General features: G+C 45.7%; 2 protein-coding genes across 3 annotated transcripts; one reads left to right on the top strand and one right to left on the bottom strand.

Moving 5' to 3' along the window:
• The first annotated feature begins 718 nt into the window (after window positions 1–718).
• ALG1 (ALG1 chitobiosyldiphosphodolichol beta-mannosyltransferase) lies at window positions 719–10,413 on the top strand. The gene is made up of 13 exons (XM_005150744.3): window positions 719–973; window positions 1,082–1,159; window positions 1,424–1,527; window positions 2,000–2,148; window positions 2,893–2,982; window positions 3,616–3,726; window positions 4,638–4,759; window positions 5,837–5,875; window positions 6,441–6,500; window positions 7,295–7,405; window positions 8,367–8,481; window positions 9,790–9,865; window positions 10,185–10,413. The coding sequence occupies exons 1-13, from the start codon at window positions 751–753 to the stop codon at window positions 10,317–10,319; spliced, it is 1,413 nt and encodes a 470-aa protein (XP_005150801.2). The 5' UTR covers window positions 719–750; the 3' UTR covers window positions 10,320–10,413.
• A 2,073-nt stretch (window positions 10,414–12,486) lies between these two features.
• On the bottom strand, window positions 12,487–18,558 carry EEF2KMT (eukaryotic elongation factor 2 lysine methyltransferase). Of its 2 annotated transcripts, XM_034065850.1 has the most exons (8): window positions 18,397–18,558; window positions 18,244–18,306; window positions 17,186–17,266; window positions 16,891–16,992; window positions 16,582–16,715; window positions 15,502–15,809; window positions 13,670–13,819; window positions 12,487–12,963 (listed from the first exon to the last, which is right to left on the bottom strand). In XM_034065850.1, the coding sequence occupies exons 1-8, from the start codon at window positions 18,472–18,474 to the stop codon at window positions 12,863–12,865; spliced, it is 1,017 nt and encodes a 338-aa protein (XP_033921741.1). In that variant the 5' UTR covers window positions 18,475–18,558; the 3' UTR covers window positions 12,487–12,862. The 2 variants fall into 2 exon arrangements, with proteins under 2 accessions (XP_033921741.1, XP_033921742.1); XM_034065851.1 differs by lacking the exon at window positions 17,186–17,266.
• Between the last annotated feature and the right edge of the window lie 23 nt (window positions 18,559–18,581).

Genomic DNA, 18,581 nt, shown 5'->3' on the forward strand with positions numbered 1-18,581 from the left:
CTCACCCGGCGCTGCGCACCGCCTGCAGCCAGCCCAGCGCCGCCAGCGCCGCGGCCGCCACTGCCCGCCCCACCGAGACCGAAACCGGCACCGGCCTCCGCGGCCCCCCGCGGCCCCCCACAGCACCGGAGGCCGCCATCTTGGAGGGCGCAGGCAGCGCTCCCCCTGCCGGCCGGCGCTGGCGCAGCCCCAGCGCTGGGGCCGCTTCGCGCCGCTGCAGTCGCTCGGCACGGGGAGGGCAGGAGGGAGGGAGCGGGATCCTGACCCTGGGCTCCGCTGTAGTGAGACCTCCCCTGCAGTCCTGATCCAGCTCTGGGGCACAGCACAAGAGGGACATGGAGCAGTTGGAGTGAGTCCAGAGGAGGCCATGGAGATGCTGCAAGGGCTGGAGCAGCTCTGCTCTGGAGCCAGGCTGAGAGAGCTGGGCTTGTTCAGCCTGGACAAGAGAAGGCTCCTTAAGGGGAGACCTTAGAGCAGCTCCAGTGCCTAAAGGGGCTCCAGTTCAATGGCAGTGTTCAAGGCCAGGTTGGATGGGGCTGGGCGCAACCTGGTCTGGTGGAAGGTGTCCCTGCCTGTGGCAGGGGTTGGAGCTGGGTGCACTCTAAGGTTCACTCCAACCCAAACCAGTCCGTCCAGTTCTGTATCACCGGGCTCCTATCGCCGCTCTGTCACCAGTCCCGTCCCACCTCCTCAGAGCGCGCTGCCGCAAGGGGGGGTCCCGCCACCTCTTCCCTGCGCTGGCGCCGCAAGATGGCGGCGGGCTGTGCGGTGTCGGTGCTGGCGGCGTCGGTGCTGGCGGCAGCAGTGCTGGTGCTGGCGGCCTGGCTGTGGCGGCGGCGGCGGGCAGCGGCGGGCGGCGAGGGCCGGGTCTGTGTGGCGGTGCTGGGGGACCTGGGCCGCAGCCCGCGGATGCAGTACCACGCGTTGTCGCTGGCCCGGCACGGCCGGGACGTCACGCTGCTGGGCTACCTCCGTGAGTGAAGGGAGAGGGGGAGCGGGGGCCGAGCGGCCAGGCCTGAGGGGACCCTGCCGCTGCCGTTCGGTAGCGGGGTCACTCTGACGGGTCTCTCCCATCTGGCAGAGAGCAGGCCGCACGGAGACGTGCTGCGGAGCGGGAGGATACGGCTGGTGCCCGTGACAGACCTGTGCGGACTGCGAGGTGAGTGCGGGGCGGCCCCAGGGCTGCGGCGGAGCGAGGGGGACCGGGGCTGGTGTTCGGGAGGGGAAACGGGGTTTAATGGGGGAAAACCAGCAGCCAAGGGGGGTGTTAGGCCTCGTTGCCGGCGGCTTGTGCTGGTCTGCACCTTCTTGTGCGTCTTTATAGAGCACAGTTATTCTAAACCTTTCTGGTTCTGTTACAATGTGCATATTTTTGCCCGGAGAGCTGTTAATATTCTTACAGGTTTTTTTTGTCCTTTCCCAGTTGGTCCCAAGCTTTTCCAGTATGTTGTAAAAGTCGTTGTGCAGGCAGTGCAGTTACTGTACGCAATGCTGAAGATAGATCAGCCATCCTATATCCTTCTCCAGGTATGTTTTAGGGCTCATTTTGATAAATACACAGGGTATTTTTAGCATTCTCAGACACATTCTAATTATTTGAGAGCTACAGCTGGCCTAAGCAATGGTGTAAATCTGTATCAGGTGATATTTTTGGCTCTGAACTTGGATTTTCTTGTTAACATCTCATGTTTGTTCTTTGGTTAGCTGTTGATCTTTTGAACTTCCTTAGCATGGATAGTAGTAAAGAATAAATCTTAACAGCAATATATATGTATTTATTGGAGGGGAATGTTGATCCTGATCCAGCAGTAAAATTCCAAGTGCCTACCAGTCCTTTCAGGAGAAACCAGCAGTTCTATAGTTGGTGAATACAGAATTGTTCATTAAGATCATTTAAAGCTATGTAACCTCAGTCATTTTCATTTTCCTGGTAACTGCTTAGTGTTTGTCACTGGATATCAGTTTTATGCTATTCTGACTTGGTTTATTCCTTAAACAGAACCCTCCAGGCTTACCTGCCATAGTTGTGGCCTGGCTAGCATGTCTCTTCTGGAGAAGCAAACTGATCATTGATTGGCACAACTATGGATACACTGTAATGAGTCTGAGCCACGGAAGAAATCACCCACTGGTACAAATTGCAAAATGGTTTGTACAGTTATTTCTTCTCGTCTTTATAGGTTACATACCTTGCTGAATTTGAAAGGATGAAAAACAGCTGGCAGAATATGGTGATATTCTAATGGCTTTAGTCTGCAAGAGGGGAGATTGAGATGAGATTTTAGGCAGAAGCTTAAGCCTTACTCTGTGAGTTTTAAGGTACCTTCAGTCCAAACCAGTCTGTCAATGTATTAGCAGAGGGCTGTTTTTGTGAAGGGTTTCTGGATTTTGCTATGTTAAACTACTTTCTGTTTCAGAAAGCAGGTTCCATAGAATGCATTTGTCAAGCACATAGTAAGATGATGTGGTGAAGTAGGCAGTTGCTTTTATGTGCATGTGCAAACTTTGATCTTGTTATTATAATGTATTTATATGTACTGTGGGGTGTTTTTATTTACCCTCTAATGTGGCTTTACAGTCCAGCTCATTTTTGAATGTCTGTTTCTTGCTCAATCTAGTTGATTTTATGTAGATAAAGGCTTTAAAGGCTTTTGAGTGTGGTGTTCTTAGGCCTTAAAGGATAAGGAAATGATGGTGGATCCCTTCTCATAAATTGATCCTGCCTCAGTACAAGGTCTGAGTACAGTCAATAATTGGTGATTAAATCGCATGGGGCAGTTGGGTTTCTTTTGGTTCTGCTCGGCTTTGCATCAGCATGTGCCATGCTGGACAGTTGTTTGGCTGATACAATTGCCTGCTTGTGATTTCTAACTATGATTTCATTTTTGTCAGGTATGAAAAGCTTTTTGGACGTTTGTCTGACTATAACTTGTGTGTCACTAATGCAATGAAAGAAGATCTCTGGGTGAATTGCAACATAAAGTAAGTCACACACCTTTAACAAATGAGTATGCAAAATAAAATGAAAGAACATATTCCTGACGATTCTGGGTCCAGAGGAATCATACAAAATCAACTTTCTTAAGCTCATCCATCAGCACAGTTTTGTATGAGGTTGTGGAGTCGGGACATTCAAGTATCTTCATTACTCTTCCTAATTAACACTGCATTGATGAGAAGGTGGTAGGCTGGGGGTTGTGGAGGTTTGCTCCCAAGCTCCTTAGAATCAGAATGAAGCAGACATTACTGCATTTCTTAACACTTAGTCTGCTCTACAAGTATTTGTTTTGCAGTCAGAAGGCTTTAAGATCCAAGTTACTCAGGATCGGTTACAAAGTTGAAAAGTCAGGACTATGATGCCTGCGGTTCTTATGGTTGCATTAGACCCCTTGGATGTGCACAGGAGAAGGGGGGCCTTTGTACAGGAATATGTCCACCTGGGTATATTCCAGGAAACTTCAGGAACACAGAAAGTTGTCAGACTCAAAAATTAATGATTTTGCTGGTTGATTTACTTAATTACCTTCCATGTTACCTTGTTGCAGCCTGTCACTGCACCATATATATGTTGTTATATGGGTTCTTTACTGACCTTGTGAATTTATTCCATTGCAGGGCAGTAACACTCTATGACAAGCCAGCTGCTTATTTTAAGGAAACACCATTAGAACTTCAACATCGTTTGTACATGAAGCTAGCTGAAAACTATGAGCCTTTTAAACCACGGTATGTGTAAGTCAAGCGTGCAAGTTGCAGTAAGGGTAACAGTTATTGCACTGAGTTACCAGAAACACTGTTGCATGGCGTCGGGGTTTCACTGAGCACCAGCAGGCAGAGTGGGCTCTGTGCCCTTAGCCAACAGCTGCTGCTGTGCAAGTTACCTTCATTGTCCTTAGGAGAGGCTAGTGAAATGCTTGAACTGTGATAACACAGTCCTTGACGTGTGAAATAACAGAAGTGTTTGATTTTTGAAGCGGTTGGCAGAAGCGCTGAGGCAGTCTGTAGGAGGATCTCTCGAGGGCGGACTTAGCAGTTGTCTAGTTCCAACTGAGCTGGGGGACAGTGGCTGGCTTCATTAATAGTATCTCTTCACTGACCACAGAGAGTGTTCAGGATCTTGGTCTAATAAGCATTAAACAGTCTCCTCTGGTTCTGTGTAGAATATCTCTTATAGGTTTATAGGGGAGTCACTTTACCAAACTAATGCTTGAAAAAGATATGAAAGCTTTAGTGTGTAGCAGTTTCGGTTTGGAAATGACTGCCACAATGTGAGTTCTGAGTTTGATTGAATAAAATGCACTCTTGGCCTCCATGCTGTACTCTATGTTTGAAGCAGAGCTGGAAAGAGGCTGGCTGTTTTCTCAGCTTGTTGAGGAAAATGCTTTCAGAAGGTGGAGTCGTGCCCATAGCAGGAGTGTCAGGAGGCTCTTGGTAGCAACAGGAAAGAGTAAAATGGTCTCTCTTATGATCAGCTCTCTTTCTCTCTGCAGCTCAGTATTGTAATGACTGTGTTTCTAGGGAAGTTGAGCAGCAAATCTGACAAAGTGTTTGGAAATGCAGGTCAGTTCAGCACAGTGTTGTCTCTGTGTGTGCTGGCTGTTTATGTAGCCCATCCTCAGAAAATTCTGTTTCCTTAGTACAGAGTCTGTCAGCTGGAGTGGTGAGAAATCAGCCTTTACAGAAGTGGATGGAAGCAATGGACACGTGAAGAAGAGCAGAGCACGGCCAGCACTTCTCATCAGCAGCACGAGTTGGACAGGTGTTGAGACAGAGAGGGCTATTTCTAATGTATAGCCACTGTTTAACAAAGAGAAAAGATGGGCTCTTTGTACTTCCTCATACTTGACACGCTGCAGAGGCACATGTCACCAGTGGCAAAATTGTGTTTTTCATTGAATCCTAGAATATTTTGGGTTGGAAGGGACCTTAAAGCTCATCCAGTTCCAACCCCTGCCACAGGCAGGGACACCTTCCACCAGACCAGGTTGCTCCAAACCCCTGTGTCCAACCTGGCCTTGAACACTGCCAGGGATGGGGCAGCCACAGCTTCTCCGGGCACCCTGTGCCAGCGCCTCAGCACCCTCACAGGGAAGAACTTGTGCCTAAGAGCTCATCTCAGTCTCCCCTCTGTCAGGTTAAAGCCATTCCCCCTTGTCCTGTCCCTACAGGCCCTTGTCCAAAGCCTCTCTCCAGGTTTCTTGTTGGCCCCTTTAGGTACTGGAAGATTGTTGTGAGGTCTCCCCTGAGCCTCCTGCTGGCTGTAAGAATTTGAAGACAAGTTGTAAATTATCTATCTCGGTGACTAAAAATTAATTATTTGTAAAGTTGTTTTGCAATGATAGAGGCTCAGCTTCAGGAATGATTAGAAGAGATTTCCTAATTCTTTTAATTTAAGGTATATTATCTTGAATGATGGTGTAAATTAGGTTAAAAAACTAAAACGTTTGCTCCTTTATTTATGATAATATGTGGAAACAAAGCCATCACTAGTAACCGTGGGCAGGGTTGTCTGTACCTCTGATTTAACAGGGCAGTTTCCTCCATGAGTTATCTACCTTTAGAATCTAGAAAATTTTAACTTGATAGCTTTGAGGGTGTGTGGTATTTGGGCTCAGTTGTCTGCCATGTGGCCAATATGGGGAGCAAACAAGCACATGAGATGGTTATAGATTTGTGATTAGATTATATGGTTACAGCAGATTTTTAACAGAAGCATGGTCCATACTTCAGTCACATAGGGGAAGGTGAGGAAAGTTTTGACTGTGGTTAGTTAATGACAGTAATTCATTATAAATGATTGAAATATGAATGTCACTAATAAAGCCTTCTCTTTCAGAGGATGAAGACTTTTCAGTCCTTTTAAAAGCTTTAGAAGGTAGGTGTGAAGGATTTAATCTTGCCTGTTCCAAGGGGAATGGTTGTACTCTGGACAGTTAGGAAGGGGTTTGCTAAAGAACAGTACATTCAAAGGTGTGTTAGATTAATTAGAAGTGGTTTAAGAGCTGTAGCTGAACTAGAGAAGTGCAAGGTCTGGATTCAATTAGAGTAGTTGTCACAGAGAATTGTATTTCTGGCTGGCTTGTGGACTACAGTTTTCTAAGCTATTACATACACTATCCATAGGCATGTGCTCATAGGAAAGCACCTTGTCTTCATAGACTTTGCAGCTGTACTTTTGAACTTGATATATTGAAGCAGCTGATGTGGTGTAGTCAAACAAATGCTTCATAAATAGTGCATGTGAAATGGACCATCATTTATTTCAGTTTTAACACCAACATTTGACATGTTTAACATTCCTGAGTTTGCCCCTGTTTTACTAGGTATATGCTTTTAAAGAAATTACTTGAAGTAGGAAACTAAACAGTTAATACCCTGTGATCATTTTTAAACCAAACTGTATTTGTCAGCTCTAAACAATTTTTATTTATCTTTTCCAGGTTATGAGCAGTACATCAATGAAGGAGTCAAGCTTCCACCTTTAGTATGTGTGATAACAGGTGATAGTTTATTTGCACTACAATTCTTATCAGTGCTAATGCAGAAGACTTCACTGTCACTTCTGCACTGTGCTGACTCTTGTGTTGATGGTGAAGAGACAGGAGGGAGTAGTGATTTACAGTTGGGCTATTACAGCTGAGCAGTCATGGTACACCTTTAAAGAGGAGAAGCTCTCAGCCTCACTTTGTAGCACAGCTATGCATTACTCCACCCTCAAAAGAATATACACTCAGCATTGAGATGCTGCTGCAAAAGAAACATAAAATCTGATGTTTGGAGTGCTAAGCAGAACAGTTATTTAGTGCTGGAAAAACAGGAGCATCAAATGAAATTTTGCCAAAGAATTACATAGAGTGAATGTTCCTTGGTTAACTTTCTCGTTAAGATCAAACTAAAACTTAGTGTGATTTTGAAGTGCCAGTTGTACTGATCAGATTTGTTACTAGTTATTTGGTTATCACATGACAATAGGCAAAATGCAGGCCAAGACTGAGGAAACTGATGGGCTGATGAGGCCATTTATATGAGCTTGAGCAAGCCTGAGTGGGGGTCCTGCAGTTAGGTCACAACAACCCCATGCAATGCTCCAAGCTTGGGGAAGAATGGCTGGAAAGCTCTCATGGAAAATGACCTGGGGATGTTGGTCAGCAGGAGCTGAACACAACCCAGCTTGTGTTCAGGCAGTCAAGAAGGCCAACAGCATCCTGGCCTGGATCAGCACCATATGCACAGTTCACAGTGTTTTCAGTTGTCTTATTAAATATTATACATATTTTTTCCTGTTTTTAAACAGGTAAAGGACCGTTAAAAGACTACTACAATGGACTGATAAACAAGCTGCACTTCAAACATATCCAGATCTGTACACCATGGCTTGAAGCTGAGGATTACCCTCTTCTGCTTGGTAAATAGTGGATTATTAAATAGGCTTGAGAATGTGTGAGAAACTACACAGCACATTTGCAGAGAGCTATCAGAGACTTTGCACAGAAGCTGGTAGGATATAGTAAGTGAATGAAGTTGTTGCTTAGTGATGGGGTATTTGTGGGTTTGACTCGTGCAAGCTAAATTTCTCCAAATAGAGTTCTTCACTGTAATCCCGAGAAGTAGGTGTAGTACCCGAGTTGCTCTTTTAGCCTGTTCTTTGTACTCTGTTTCTTTTAACTGGGCTTGAATACAGTGTGCCCGTGGATGTGGATGTTCCAATTGACTTTCAGGGTCACTTCAGTACAAGAAATCATAAAGTTCTTGGCTGGGCAGCCAAAAGTAGTTGAAATTCTGAATTGACACATCTTTGGAATAGTATTTGCTCAGCATGTTCATTGTATGAGCATAAAGTGTGAGTAAGCTTAATAAAGTAGTAAAATACATATCCAATTTGATCTGCATTCTGCAGTGTTAGAGCCTACCAATTTCTGTGTCTGTAAAACACTGTTACTTGGTACTTTTTAACTAATGTCTATAAAATCACACTGTAACGCCTCTCGTTTGAAACTATTTGAGCTGAAAGAGGTCGCTAGTGAGCCATGCAGTGATCCCTTCTGGACTGTGGTGGTGTTTTCTGGGGCAGTACCTGTTCTTAGCAGGTGAAGAAGCAGAAAGGCTGATTAAGATATCTGAAATGTTAAAATTCCCTGAAATTTAACATGCATTTGCCAGGTGTGTTTCTAAATCCTGACTGATGTTAGTCACAAAATATACTGTGCTTTTTTTCCTTCCCAAATGCTTGAAATGGTGTGGTCTGTTTGGTGCTGAAGGTAGCTCATGTTCAGCTGCCATCACCCACGGAAACAGGATGATTTGCAGTAAACTGGCAGAGTTGCTGTGGGGAGTTCAGCCTCTCCTCTCTTCTGTTTGCTTTGCAGGCTCAGCAGACCTGGGTGTGTGTCTCCATAGATCATCCAGTGGTTTGGATTTACCCATGAAGGTGGTAGATATGTTTGGCTGTTGTTTACCTGTGTGTGCCATACATTTTGAATGGTAAGAGCTTGTTTATGCTGCTACACTGTGAGTGGATGATGCAAAGCAGCATTTATACGAAACGGGAGTTCAGTAACTGTTGCATGTACCAGATGCCATTGCAGTATCACACCATAATCATGTTTTAGTCCATAAATAGCAAGTAAAGGTTGTTTTATTTTTAATTTAAAAATTAACTCAAGTTTCTATAGAGTTGGGAGCATTTAAAGCAACCATTTGCCTTAAATAAATAACTACACTGTAATCCTTTGCTTACATGTAGCTCCTTTAAAAAGAAGCTTCCTTCTGCACAGATGTGTCAGTGTTCTCTGCAGGAAGGAGTGTGTGTGTGTAGTGACTCTTACAATTTATGGCCTTTGGGGAAGCAGGAGGTTTAATAAAGGAAGACAAATTCTCTGTGAGGATCTCATGAACTGGCTTGTGGACAGATTTTTCCTTCTGGGTTAATCTTACAGTAAATTATTGACCTAATTTTTAAAGTTTGTCCAGATGAGTGGCCCAAAGACAGAGTGAGAGGACTTCCATACTGTAATGGTAGATTTAAATATCCTGACATAGAAGGGAGAAACTCTTTAAATGCCGTCTTTGTGCCATGTTCCTCGAATCCTAGAGTGTTTTGGGTTGGAAGGCACCTTAAAGCTCCTCCAGTTCCAACCCCCTGCCATGGCCAGGGACACCTTCCACCAGACCAGGTTGCTCCAAGCCCCATCCAACCTGGCCTTGAACACTGCCAGGGATGGGGCAGCCACAGCTTCACTGGGCACCCAGTGCCTGCGCCTCAGCACCCTCACAGGGAAGAACTTGTGCCTAAGAGCTCATCTCAGTCTCCCCTCTGTCAGGTTAAAGCCATTCCCCCTTGTCCTGTCCCTACAGGCCCTTGTCCAAAGCCCCTCTCCGGCTTTCTTGTAGCCCCTTTAGGCACTGGAGCTGCTCTAAGGTCCCCCCTTAAGGAGCCTTCTCTTGTCCAGGCTGAACAAGCCCAGCTCTCTCAGCCTGGCTCCAGAGCAGAGCTGCTCCAGCCCTTGCAGCATCTCTGTGGCCTCCTCTGGACTTGCTCCAGCAGCTCCATGTCCCTCTTGTGTTGTTGCCCCAGAGCTGGATGCAGGACTTGACCTGCTGCTCCCACTCTGGGGATGCAGATACATGGGGGGTTATGGCCTCAAGCACACATGTTGTCAGGTGTGAAGCTCATATCCAGAAATCCCAGATGATAGAGGTTTTGGGTGGCACTGGGCAAGTTTTACTTGTGTTTGTCCCACTCCCTGCTTTTTTTTTTCTCACGTTTTCTTCTGTGACTTATGTTCACAGTTTACATGAACTTGTGAAACACAATGAAAATGGTCTGATATTCAGGGACTCAGATGAACTTGCAGCACAACTAAAGGTAAAGGCCTGACTGGTTTTTCTTTCCCACTAGCTGTAAGTGCAGAGGTACCACCATATGAGCTGCCCTTCCATATGTGCTGTTACCACTGTGTTTTGCACTCTCTGAAGATACGGCTTTGCCTGGGGAATGATACTGGCCTCACGTCTATTTGAATATGAATCTGAAGCTGGTTTAAATGTTGTCACTGTTATAGGACCAGACATAAGAGTGCTCTCTTCCTTCAGCATTGCAGTTCAGGGTTTGTGTTGGCAAGGCTAGAATGAGCCTAAAACGTGATATGATAGTATTTTAATGTGGTTTTCCTTTTAACTTACAGATGCTTTTCTTGGAATTCCCTGCCCTGGAAGGCAAACTTCACAGCTTCAGGAAAAACCTCCGTGCATGCAAGCAGTTGCGCTGGGATGAGAGCTGGGACCAGACTGTTCTGCCTTTGCTTGGGCAGAATGAGTGACTTTTTGTGGGAAGGAGGGTGTCAAAACAGCTGATACCCTACTGCATCTGCCTGGATCTGCTCAACAGTGAATAAACACTTTGTATTGGCTATAGTTGCAGTTTTTAAGTACTTCATTTTGGAACCAGTGTTTGCGCGCATCTCTTCCTTTACCATTTGGGCTTCTTGCGTGAGTACTTGTGTTGACAGTGCAGCCGAGGCTGTTTGTTGTGTGCTGGCATCAAGTCTTGAGGGAAGACGTGAATCCCATGCTGAAAAACTTGATCCTTGCCATCTGCACTGCCTGCCCTTCCTTATCCCTTGCGATGAATCTTTAGCAAAGTGGGAGGGAGGTTTAGTTGCTCTAGGAACTCGTGTGCAAAATCTGTTACCTGTGCTGTGTAAAAGTCACTTTTTTTGGTGAAGATACTTAAAGAACTATTACCAGATAGACCCTTTGTACAGTAAGCACTCTAGGAGGTGATGTGGGTGCGTTTTCTTCTGGGTGGGAGATGCCCTTTATTAGAATTACTCAGGCTGAGGCTACAGTGGGGATTTTAATTTTTCCAGACAGTTAAGATCACAGAACTATAGAACGTTTGGGTTGGAAGGGACCCTAAAAATCATTAAGGATTCTTGGCTCATCTTGCCTAGACAAGCTCTGGCTATTCTCTTGTATGATTTATTGAGACAGAACCATTTTGTTTTAAAGTTTTCTCTTTTACAGTGTGTACAAGAAGGTGAAAGCACAGCCACTGGTATGTGGCAGCTTTATGGAGCACTTAGAGGAAAAGAGACCTTTCAGTGAATGTTGTCCCTGTACACTGAACAAATGTGCCCATTTACTATGAGAAAGAACAGCAAAAGCTTCCCTTTTTGAACAGGTGACTAGAAAAAGACAAAATAAACCCAAAATATTTTATTAAAGTCCATATAACTTCATAAAAGGGTACTTTACTTCATGAGTGCTACTAAGGAGAAAAATTGACTGCTACAGCTGAACTCAGGACAGACACCTTCCACCAGACCAGGTTGCTCCAAGCCCCTGTGTCCAACCTGGCCTTGAACACTGCCAGGGATGGGGCAGCCACAGCTTCTCTGGGCACCCTGTGCCAGCGCCTCAGCACCCTCACAGGGAAGAACTTCTGCCTAAGAGCTCATCTCAGTCTCCCCTCTGTCAGGTTAAAGCCATTCCCCCTTGTCCTGTCCCTACAGGCCCTTGTCCAAAGCCCATCTCAAAGTTCTTTGTAGCCCCTTTAGATATGGGTTTTCAAGCAAAATCCTCTCCAGTAGTTTGGCCATTCCTCTGTAGATATCAATGTGCACATGGAGATAAATTAAGCACATCCCTAATTAAACAGTAATTTCAAAAGCTTCAGAGAGGTTTCACCCTTCCATAATGCATTTTTTTAGATCCAAGCAAGCAGTCTGTACAGAACTTTGAGCAACTTGAAGAATTCGGTGTTGGGGAGATACAGGAGCTCCTGTGGGGGCTGCTAACACACATTTACTCCAGAAATAGCACCTGTGGGTTCTTCATTCTTGGGAAGAGGTAGCTAAAACCTGTGTGGATTTACTTCTGCACATCCTACTTACTGCTAGCAGTCACGGCCTCCTTCAGCTTGAGGAGCAAGGTGATTCTTGCTCAAGATGGTTCAAGTTTCCCATTGTCCACTTTCTCCATCCTACAGACTGAGGTGAAAATATTTGTTCTTTTGAGTAGCTTTTAAAACAAGGCAAAGAAAAGGAAGTCAAAAGAGGAGAAAGAGCAGCATATTTCATGTTGTGCTTCAGGACCAGTAGCGTCCAGCAAGAAAATGATGAGTGGATTATGGAAAGCTTCAGAGAAGGTGCGGTCAGTTCATCCTCCTCTACATAGGGCAGGGATACAGTGTATGATTCTGGTTTTGATTTCTGGCTAGTTTGAGAGGATGGCTTCCCAATAGCGAGTTGTGAAGTGACAGTTCTTATGTGCCAGGAATGTGAATCAAGTTTATGTTATCACTGCAGAGTAAAGATGCACCTGATTTACAGCACCTGATTTACCTCTTCTTTCAGCTTTTGACACTATCTGCTACATTCACTGTAGGCAGTTTTCATTATTCATTTTTAAGATGGCCCAGACTGCAAGTATGCAGGTACATACAAACAAGTATAAAAAGACACAGAGCATTACAGCTGGTTTTAATATTAAAAATGTATTTATTCCAGTGAAACACTGCTTTTTTCCCTTGTCAGTGTGAGATACTCATCATGTGCTCCTGCAGACATGCTTCCGTTAGAAAGCAAAACACGGTCAGACAAAGAAATCCAGTTCATTTCTGTTGTCTTCTACAGAACCAGAGCACAATATGATCAGGACTGGTTTTCATTTTGCTTAAGGTTCCCAGGTACCTTTCAGGGGCAGCAGTAATTCACTTGCTGGTAATTCACTTTGACAACAGCCCGTGCATGGAGTTGTATCCTCGGTGCCTCTCCTGATGGTGTCTAGAACTTAAGATCCCCTTGTTGCCAGGATGGGATATCTCCTGTTGCTCTGAAAACTGGAATTCTATTTGCCAAGTCTATATAAATAGCTGGAGAATAGTTACATTTGGATGCACATCACAGAGGAAAACATGGTTGCTGTGGGCTGGAATAATCTGCCACCCAATCCCAGCTTTATCTGTAAGGGAAAACACTGGGAATCAGATTTCTGCTTCATAAAATGAAGGGCAAAGACTGCATGTCCAATTCTGTACTAAGATCTCTATCATGCTGTTAAAGTAAGCCACAGGTGATTGCTTACCAGTAACTTTTCTTAAACATGAACAGCAATGCTTCTGCTATGCACTGGGCATGATTTTGTGAGTTAACAATGGGCTGCAGATCAGCTGCACCACTGGGAGACTACAATAGATGGACTTTTGAGGAGTCTGTGAAGGAAAATCCCAAATCGCTCCCTATTGTACTTCCTAGAATCATAGTTAGGGTTGGAAGGGACCTTAAGGATCATCTACTTAATCTCTAGCCGGGCTTTTTTAACCCTCACATAAAGGTTTGAGGCTGTATCTCTCTTATCACTGTGACAGTGCAGCATGTTTTCCTCCTTTAAGCTTAACCCTTTGTTAGTTCCTTCTTGCCACCACACTTCAGATTCATCTCAGGTTGGCACTGACAAACACAAACTGTGATAGATGGGGCAGAGCAAAAAGCTAAGTTCCCATCTGAGCAAATCCATGTGGGAAAGGGACTGCTTTTAGGCAGAGCACTCTTAAATCCAGTTCTAGGATAAAAACCTCACTGTTGGGCAATACCCATCATCAAAACCTGCTCCTGCTCATCTCTGCTTGGGGAAAGAGGCCAAGACTGTTGATGAAAAAGGCACGTACCGAGTTGAGCCTGAAAGAGGTGATAGGTGTCTGGATTCCGGACTGTGGAAGCAATGTAGACCTCAGGAGGTTTTCTGTCTGCTCTGGAAGTGGAGAATTGCTGTAGCAGACCAACAAGGGCTCCAATGATCTCAGGATCATACACCACATCTGTACAAAAAGGAAAACATGACATATTTCTTGAGCATGGAGTAAAAAGCAGAATGGAAGCTACAAAACAAAAATATAAAATATTCACCTTGCCAAAAAGTGTGATTTTTGTATTCAGGATTAAAAATTCCCAAGAAGATTTCTTGGAAAACACCTCCATTTTGTGTGCTAAGTCAAGCTGCCCTCATCTCTAGTATCACTAAAAATCATGAAAAATCAGTGCTCCGTATTGTAAAGGTACTGTCAGATAATCTAATTAAGCACAACAACACAAGCAAAACCCCTGAGCGCTGGTGTTCTGCTACAACTGCCCTTAGCAGAAGCTGGGTTGTTACAAACTGTATTTTAGAGGCTGATTGCAAAGGAGTTGGTTTGAATTGCAGCTGTTTTCATAACAAATCATTTCCCTGAGAGCAGAAATAGTGATGGAAGGTCAGGCTGATGATGAAGGGGCACAAAACATCAGCCTTACCAACCAGCACCATGATCCTGAAATGTGTCAGCCCTGGTGGGGACTGAGGCTCAAGAGGTGGTGCTTACTACACCCAAATGTGGAGGTATGTGCATGTACCACCGACAGACATCTCTGTTACTCTTAGAATCACAGAATCAACCAGGTTGGAAAAGACCTTTAAGATTATCAAGTGCAACAGTTCCCCAGCACTGCCAAGGCCACCACTAAACCATGTCACTGAGGGCCTCATCTACACGGTTTGTGAACGCTTCCAGGGATGGTGACTCCAGCACTGCCCTGGGCAGCCTGTTTCAATGCCTGACCACTCTTTGGGGAAGAAACTGTTCCTAATATCCACTCTAAACCTCCTCTGGCACAGCTTGAGGCTGTTTCTTCCTGCCCTATCACTTGTTACTTGGGAAAAGAGACCAACTCTCACCTCACTACAACCTCCTTTTAGGTAGTTGTAGATAGAAGTTTTGGTGCCACATAGTAAGGGGACATCCTCAGTAACTACTAACAGCAAACAGTAGGTATGTATTGATCACCTCCAGGTTTGAGCTGCCTTCAGGAATCCAGCTTGGGCTCTACAGTACAGATGGCATGAGGTAACACTCAAACCCTGACTATTTTATAAGATGCACATATTTAATGCATTAGGTGACCATTTAATGACAAAAGCAGAATATTTTGTCATATTTCACCTGTATTCTTGGGTAATTTTTGCTTTGCAAAGCCCCAGATGAGGGAGTAAAATCTTCTAGCTACAGCTCAGAAATGTTCCCATTGCTACATTTTGCAGTATTAGGGTTTTTTATATGATTCCTCCAGATTCATATAGAGGGGAGATCAAAAAAAAGGGTTGTGATTTGGCTGTTTGGTGGGTTGGTTGGTTGTTTAATATGTTATCCCCCAGGAGAATGCCAAGATGGCCTGTTAGTATTGATGAGGCTCTGAGCAGTGCTGGATTTATCATCTGTTTCTGGATCTTAAAACATAGAAGGGATAAATAGAACCATAGAATTAATTTACTTTTTAATGTTACATACACAGCTGCTGAACATCTGGAAAGACTAAATGATGAAACGGACTGGGAGAAGATCTGTCACATATCTCCAGACACAGTGACTGAGACAGGGCTGAGCACATCCTGCACACAAACACCTCTGTGCTTCCCCATCTAACCTGTGTGATCACCCACCACGAGCCACAACCAGGGGGAAGGTACCTGCTGCAATGATGACATCAGGTTGAAGAGCCAACAGTTGTTTTTCTGTGACTGAGCCCCACTCTAGTTCTGCAACAATTACTTTTGGGTTTTGTTGATTTGCTCCTTCTGCCTTCTGGCCTCCAGATTCCAGCTGGATGTGCTGGGCAGCTTCAGGCTCCAGGACAAAGCCATTCAAACAGATATTTTGCTTCAGCTGTTGGAGAACACGGTGGTGGTAGTCACTAAATATGTATGTCTTGGGATTGCAGGTTTTACAGATAGCAATTCCAGTGAAGCCGATCCCACTTCCTAATTCCAAGACTGTCCTGAAGGGTAAAGAAGTACTTAGCAGGACTCTAAATGGAGCTGGGAAATTAAACCACCTAGAATCTAAGCTTTGTCTCAGATAACACGGACAGCTGGTGAATATTGAAGAAGCCATGGTAAGGATAAAAATCAATCATTTGAAATACTGCCCCAGTGTGTAGTACAAAGCACTCCCACCATGGGGATGGGACATGTTCTCACCTGGTTTTAGCCTTCTGCAGCATGGGTGGCTTGATCTAACCAAGCTCTTTTCATACTCAGTGCAGAGAAACAGACTCTTGGGTAGCACAGTTCCTTTCCTTGTGAGCTCCATATTTTAAATTAACTTAGATGGATATTTCCTCAAAAGTGCCTGTTCCTCTCACCTGCTTATGAACAAAGCCCAGAGGAGGAGATCAGACGTGTGCACCTGCACATTGACTGTATAAAGGCAGATGGGATAAACCTCACCACACAGTGAGTACAGTAGTTACTCACTAGACACTGCAGTAGCTGAAGTTGAGCAGCCAACTCCACAGAGCAGGTCAGACCACATGGTGTGACAGCTTTGATCTTAAAACCTGTCTTAAAAGTGCTGCAAGGTCCTCTGCCGGATTCAAGTTTGACTCTAACATCTGACTGTCAAGAATAGACCAGAGCAGCAGTTGCCAGCAGCCAGAGGGTGTAGTCACTGTGGTTCTTTTGGAGGTACATTGTTAAGTTACAATTGTGTGGCTCACTCACACTGTGAAACCTCTCTTCCCATCTTTCTGTCCAAGCTTGTGTCAGTACCTGTTCCTGAAGCCAGAGGGATTCTGCAGTGCCCACTCGGCAAGGTGCAGAGCAGCCTCCCATGTGACAAGCCCCGTGGTTCCTTCAGAGATAACTGCCACACTCTCAGAAAGGGTGACACACTCTCCTGTAGGCTGCGGACACACAAGGCAGCCAAGGTGGATCAGCACAGACACGAGCTTTACAGTTTACAACCCATATTAGCACCTGGGAGAAGGGAGGAAGCACTCCAGGGGTTATTGTTAAAGCCGATTATTGCTTACTTCAGAGGATTAAAATGATTTATAACACTGCAGCATTGATTCTTACCAGTAAGTAGTGTTTGTAACAGTGAGTAGATTCTTCTTCATTTAAAATAGCTCCCAGTGCATCATACAGTTCATCTAAGGGCTCAGCTACAGCAGATTCATGCTGTGGGAGACAGAACAGGCTGGGTTTGGGTAGCAAATCGTAGTGAAATAGGAAACATACATTAAGTCATGTTTTAATACACTCTGCCATTATGTTTTATTCTGAATGCTGTGGTTTGTTACTACACAAGGTCAAACCGGCCTCTTTTCAAGGAAAAAGATAACTAAGTTGCAAGAAACACCAGAAGCATTACCTTTTTGATGAGTTCAGTTAGAAAGCATCTTCTGTACCGGGCTGAAAGGGGATATTTCACACACAAAGGGTGGAGAATGGTCTAAAACAAAACCAGCAATTGAAGCCAGTTACCAAGTGATGATTTTATGCCAGGTAGGAAGGGGCTAGGGAAAAAGCAGGGCTCTTTGTGTCACAAAGTGCATTATGATTTAGTCATTAAATAGAAAAAGTGATGCTGAGCCAAGAAAGGAAATTGGATTACTTTTGGTTGGTTTTCTAGTTCCAGCTCTGTGGCAGAATAGGTGGTTTTCCTCTTTTTGGAAAGTAAATAGCAAAACCAAGTGGAAAAAAAGACTGTTTTGGTCTCTTGCTTTTCTTTTTTATCTCTTCCAGAGAGGAGCAGAGGAGGTCACAAAGATTCACTGAGGGGCTGGAGCAGCTCTGCTCTGGAGCCAGGCTGAGAGAGCTGGGCTTGTTCAGTCTGGACAAGAGAAGGCTCCTGAAGGGGAGACCTTAGAGCAGCTCCAGTGCCTAAAGGGGCTACAAGAAACCTGGAGAGGGGCTTTGGGCAAGGGCCTGTAGGGACAGGACAAGGGGGAATGGCTTTAACCTGACAGAGGGGAGACTGAGATGAGCTCTTAGGCAGAAGTTCTTCCCTGTGAGGGTGCTGAGGCGCTGGCACAGGGTGCCCAGAGAAGCTGTGGCTGTCCCATCCCTGGCAGTGTTCAAGGCCAAGTTGGACACAGGGGTTTGGAGCAACCTGGTCTGGTGGAATGTGTCCTTGCCTGTGGCAGGGGTTGGAACTGGATGAGCTTTAAGGTCCCTTCCAACACAAACCAGTCTGGGATTCTGTGATTAAAGACATCTGTGCTTAGGCACAGGGGTCTTAATGTTGACGCTAAGAACAGCTAATAGCAGGAAGGGAAGACACAGTGCTGTTCTGCCGGGCACAAGGAAAAGCCGTGACTCTATCTTGGCAACGATGAGCAAGCCCAGCTGCGGACAGCGAGTGCTCATCTCCCCGAAGATGCACTAGCCGGCCATGGCACCGCCGCGACACGCAGCATCCTGCCTCACCCTGTGCAGAATATCCAGGAGCAGCGAGGAGCCCCGCGAGGTCCGGAGGCCGTGCTCGAGCTCCTAAAACGAGATAAACAAAGGTAATGATGCTCCTCCGTACCCGCGGGCGCCTCCCGCCGAGGGCAGCCGCCCGTGCCCGCTGCTCCGTACCAGCCACGGGAAGGCGCGGAGCTGCCGGGCCGCCAGGAAGCAGCGCTGGAAGCGGAGCCCCAGCTCCGGCCCGGCCATGACGCCTCGGCGGGGCTCGAACCGCCGTTATCCGGTAACGAGCCCGGTGCTCTCCGGGCTGCGCTACCCAGACCCGAGGGCGGCACTGGCTGCCCCTGCGCGCGCCC

This window comes from Melopsittacus undulatus, chromosome 8 (genome assembly GCF_012275295.1).
Source record: "Melopsittacus undulatus isolate bMelUnd1 chromosome 8, bMelUnd1.mat.Z, whole genome shotgun sequence".
NCBI classification, from domain to species: Eukaryota; Metazoa; Chordata; class Aves; order Psittaciformes; family Psittaculidae; genus Melopsittacus; species Melopsittacus undulatus.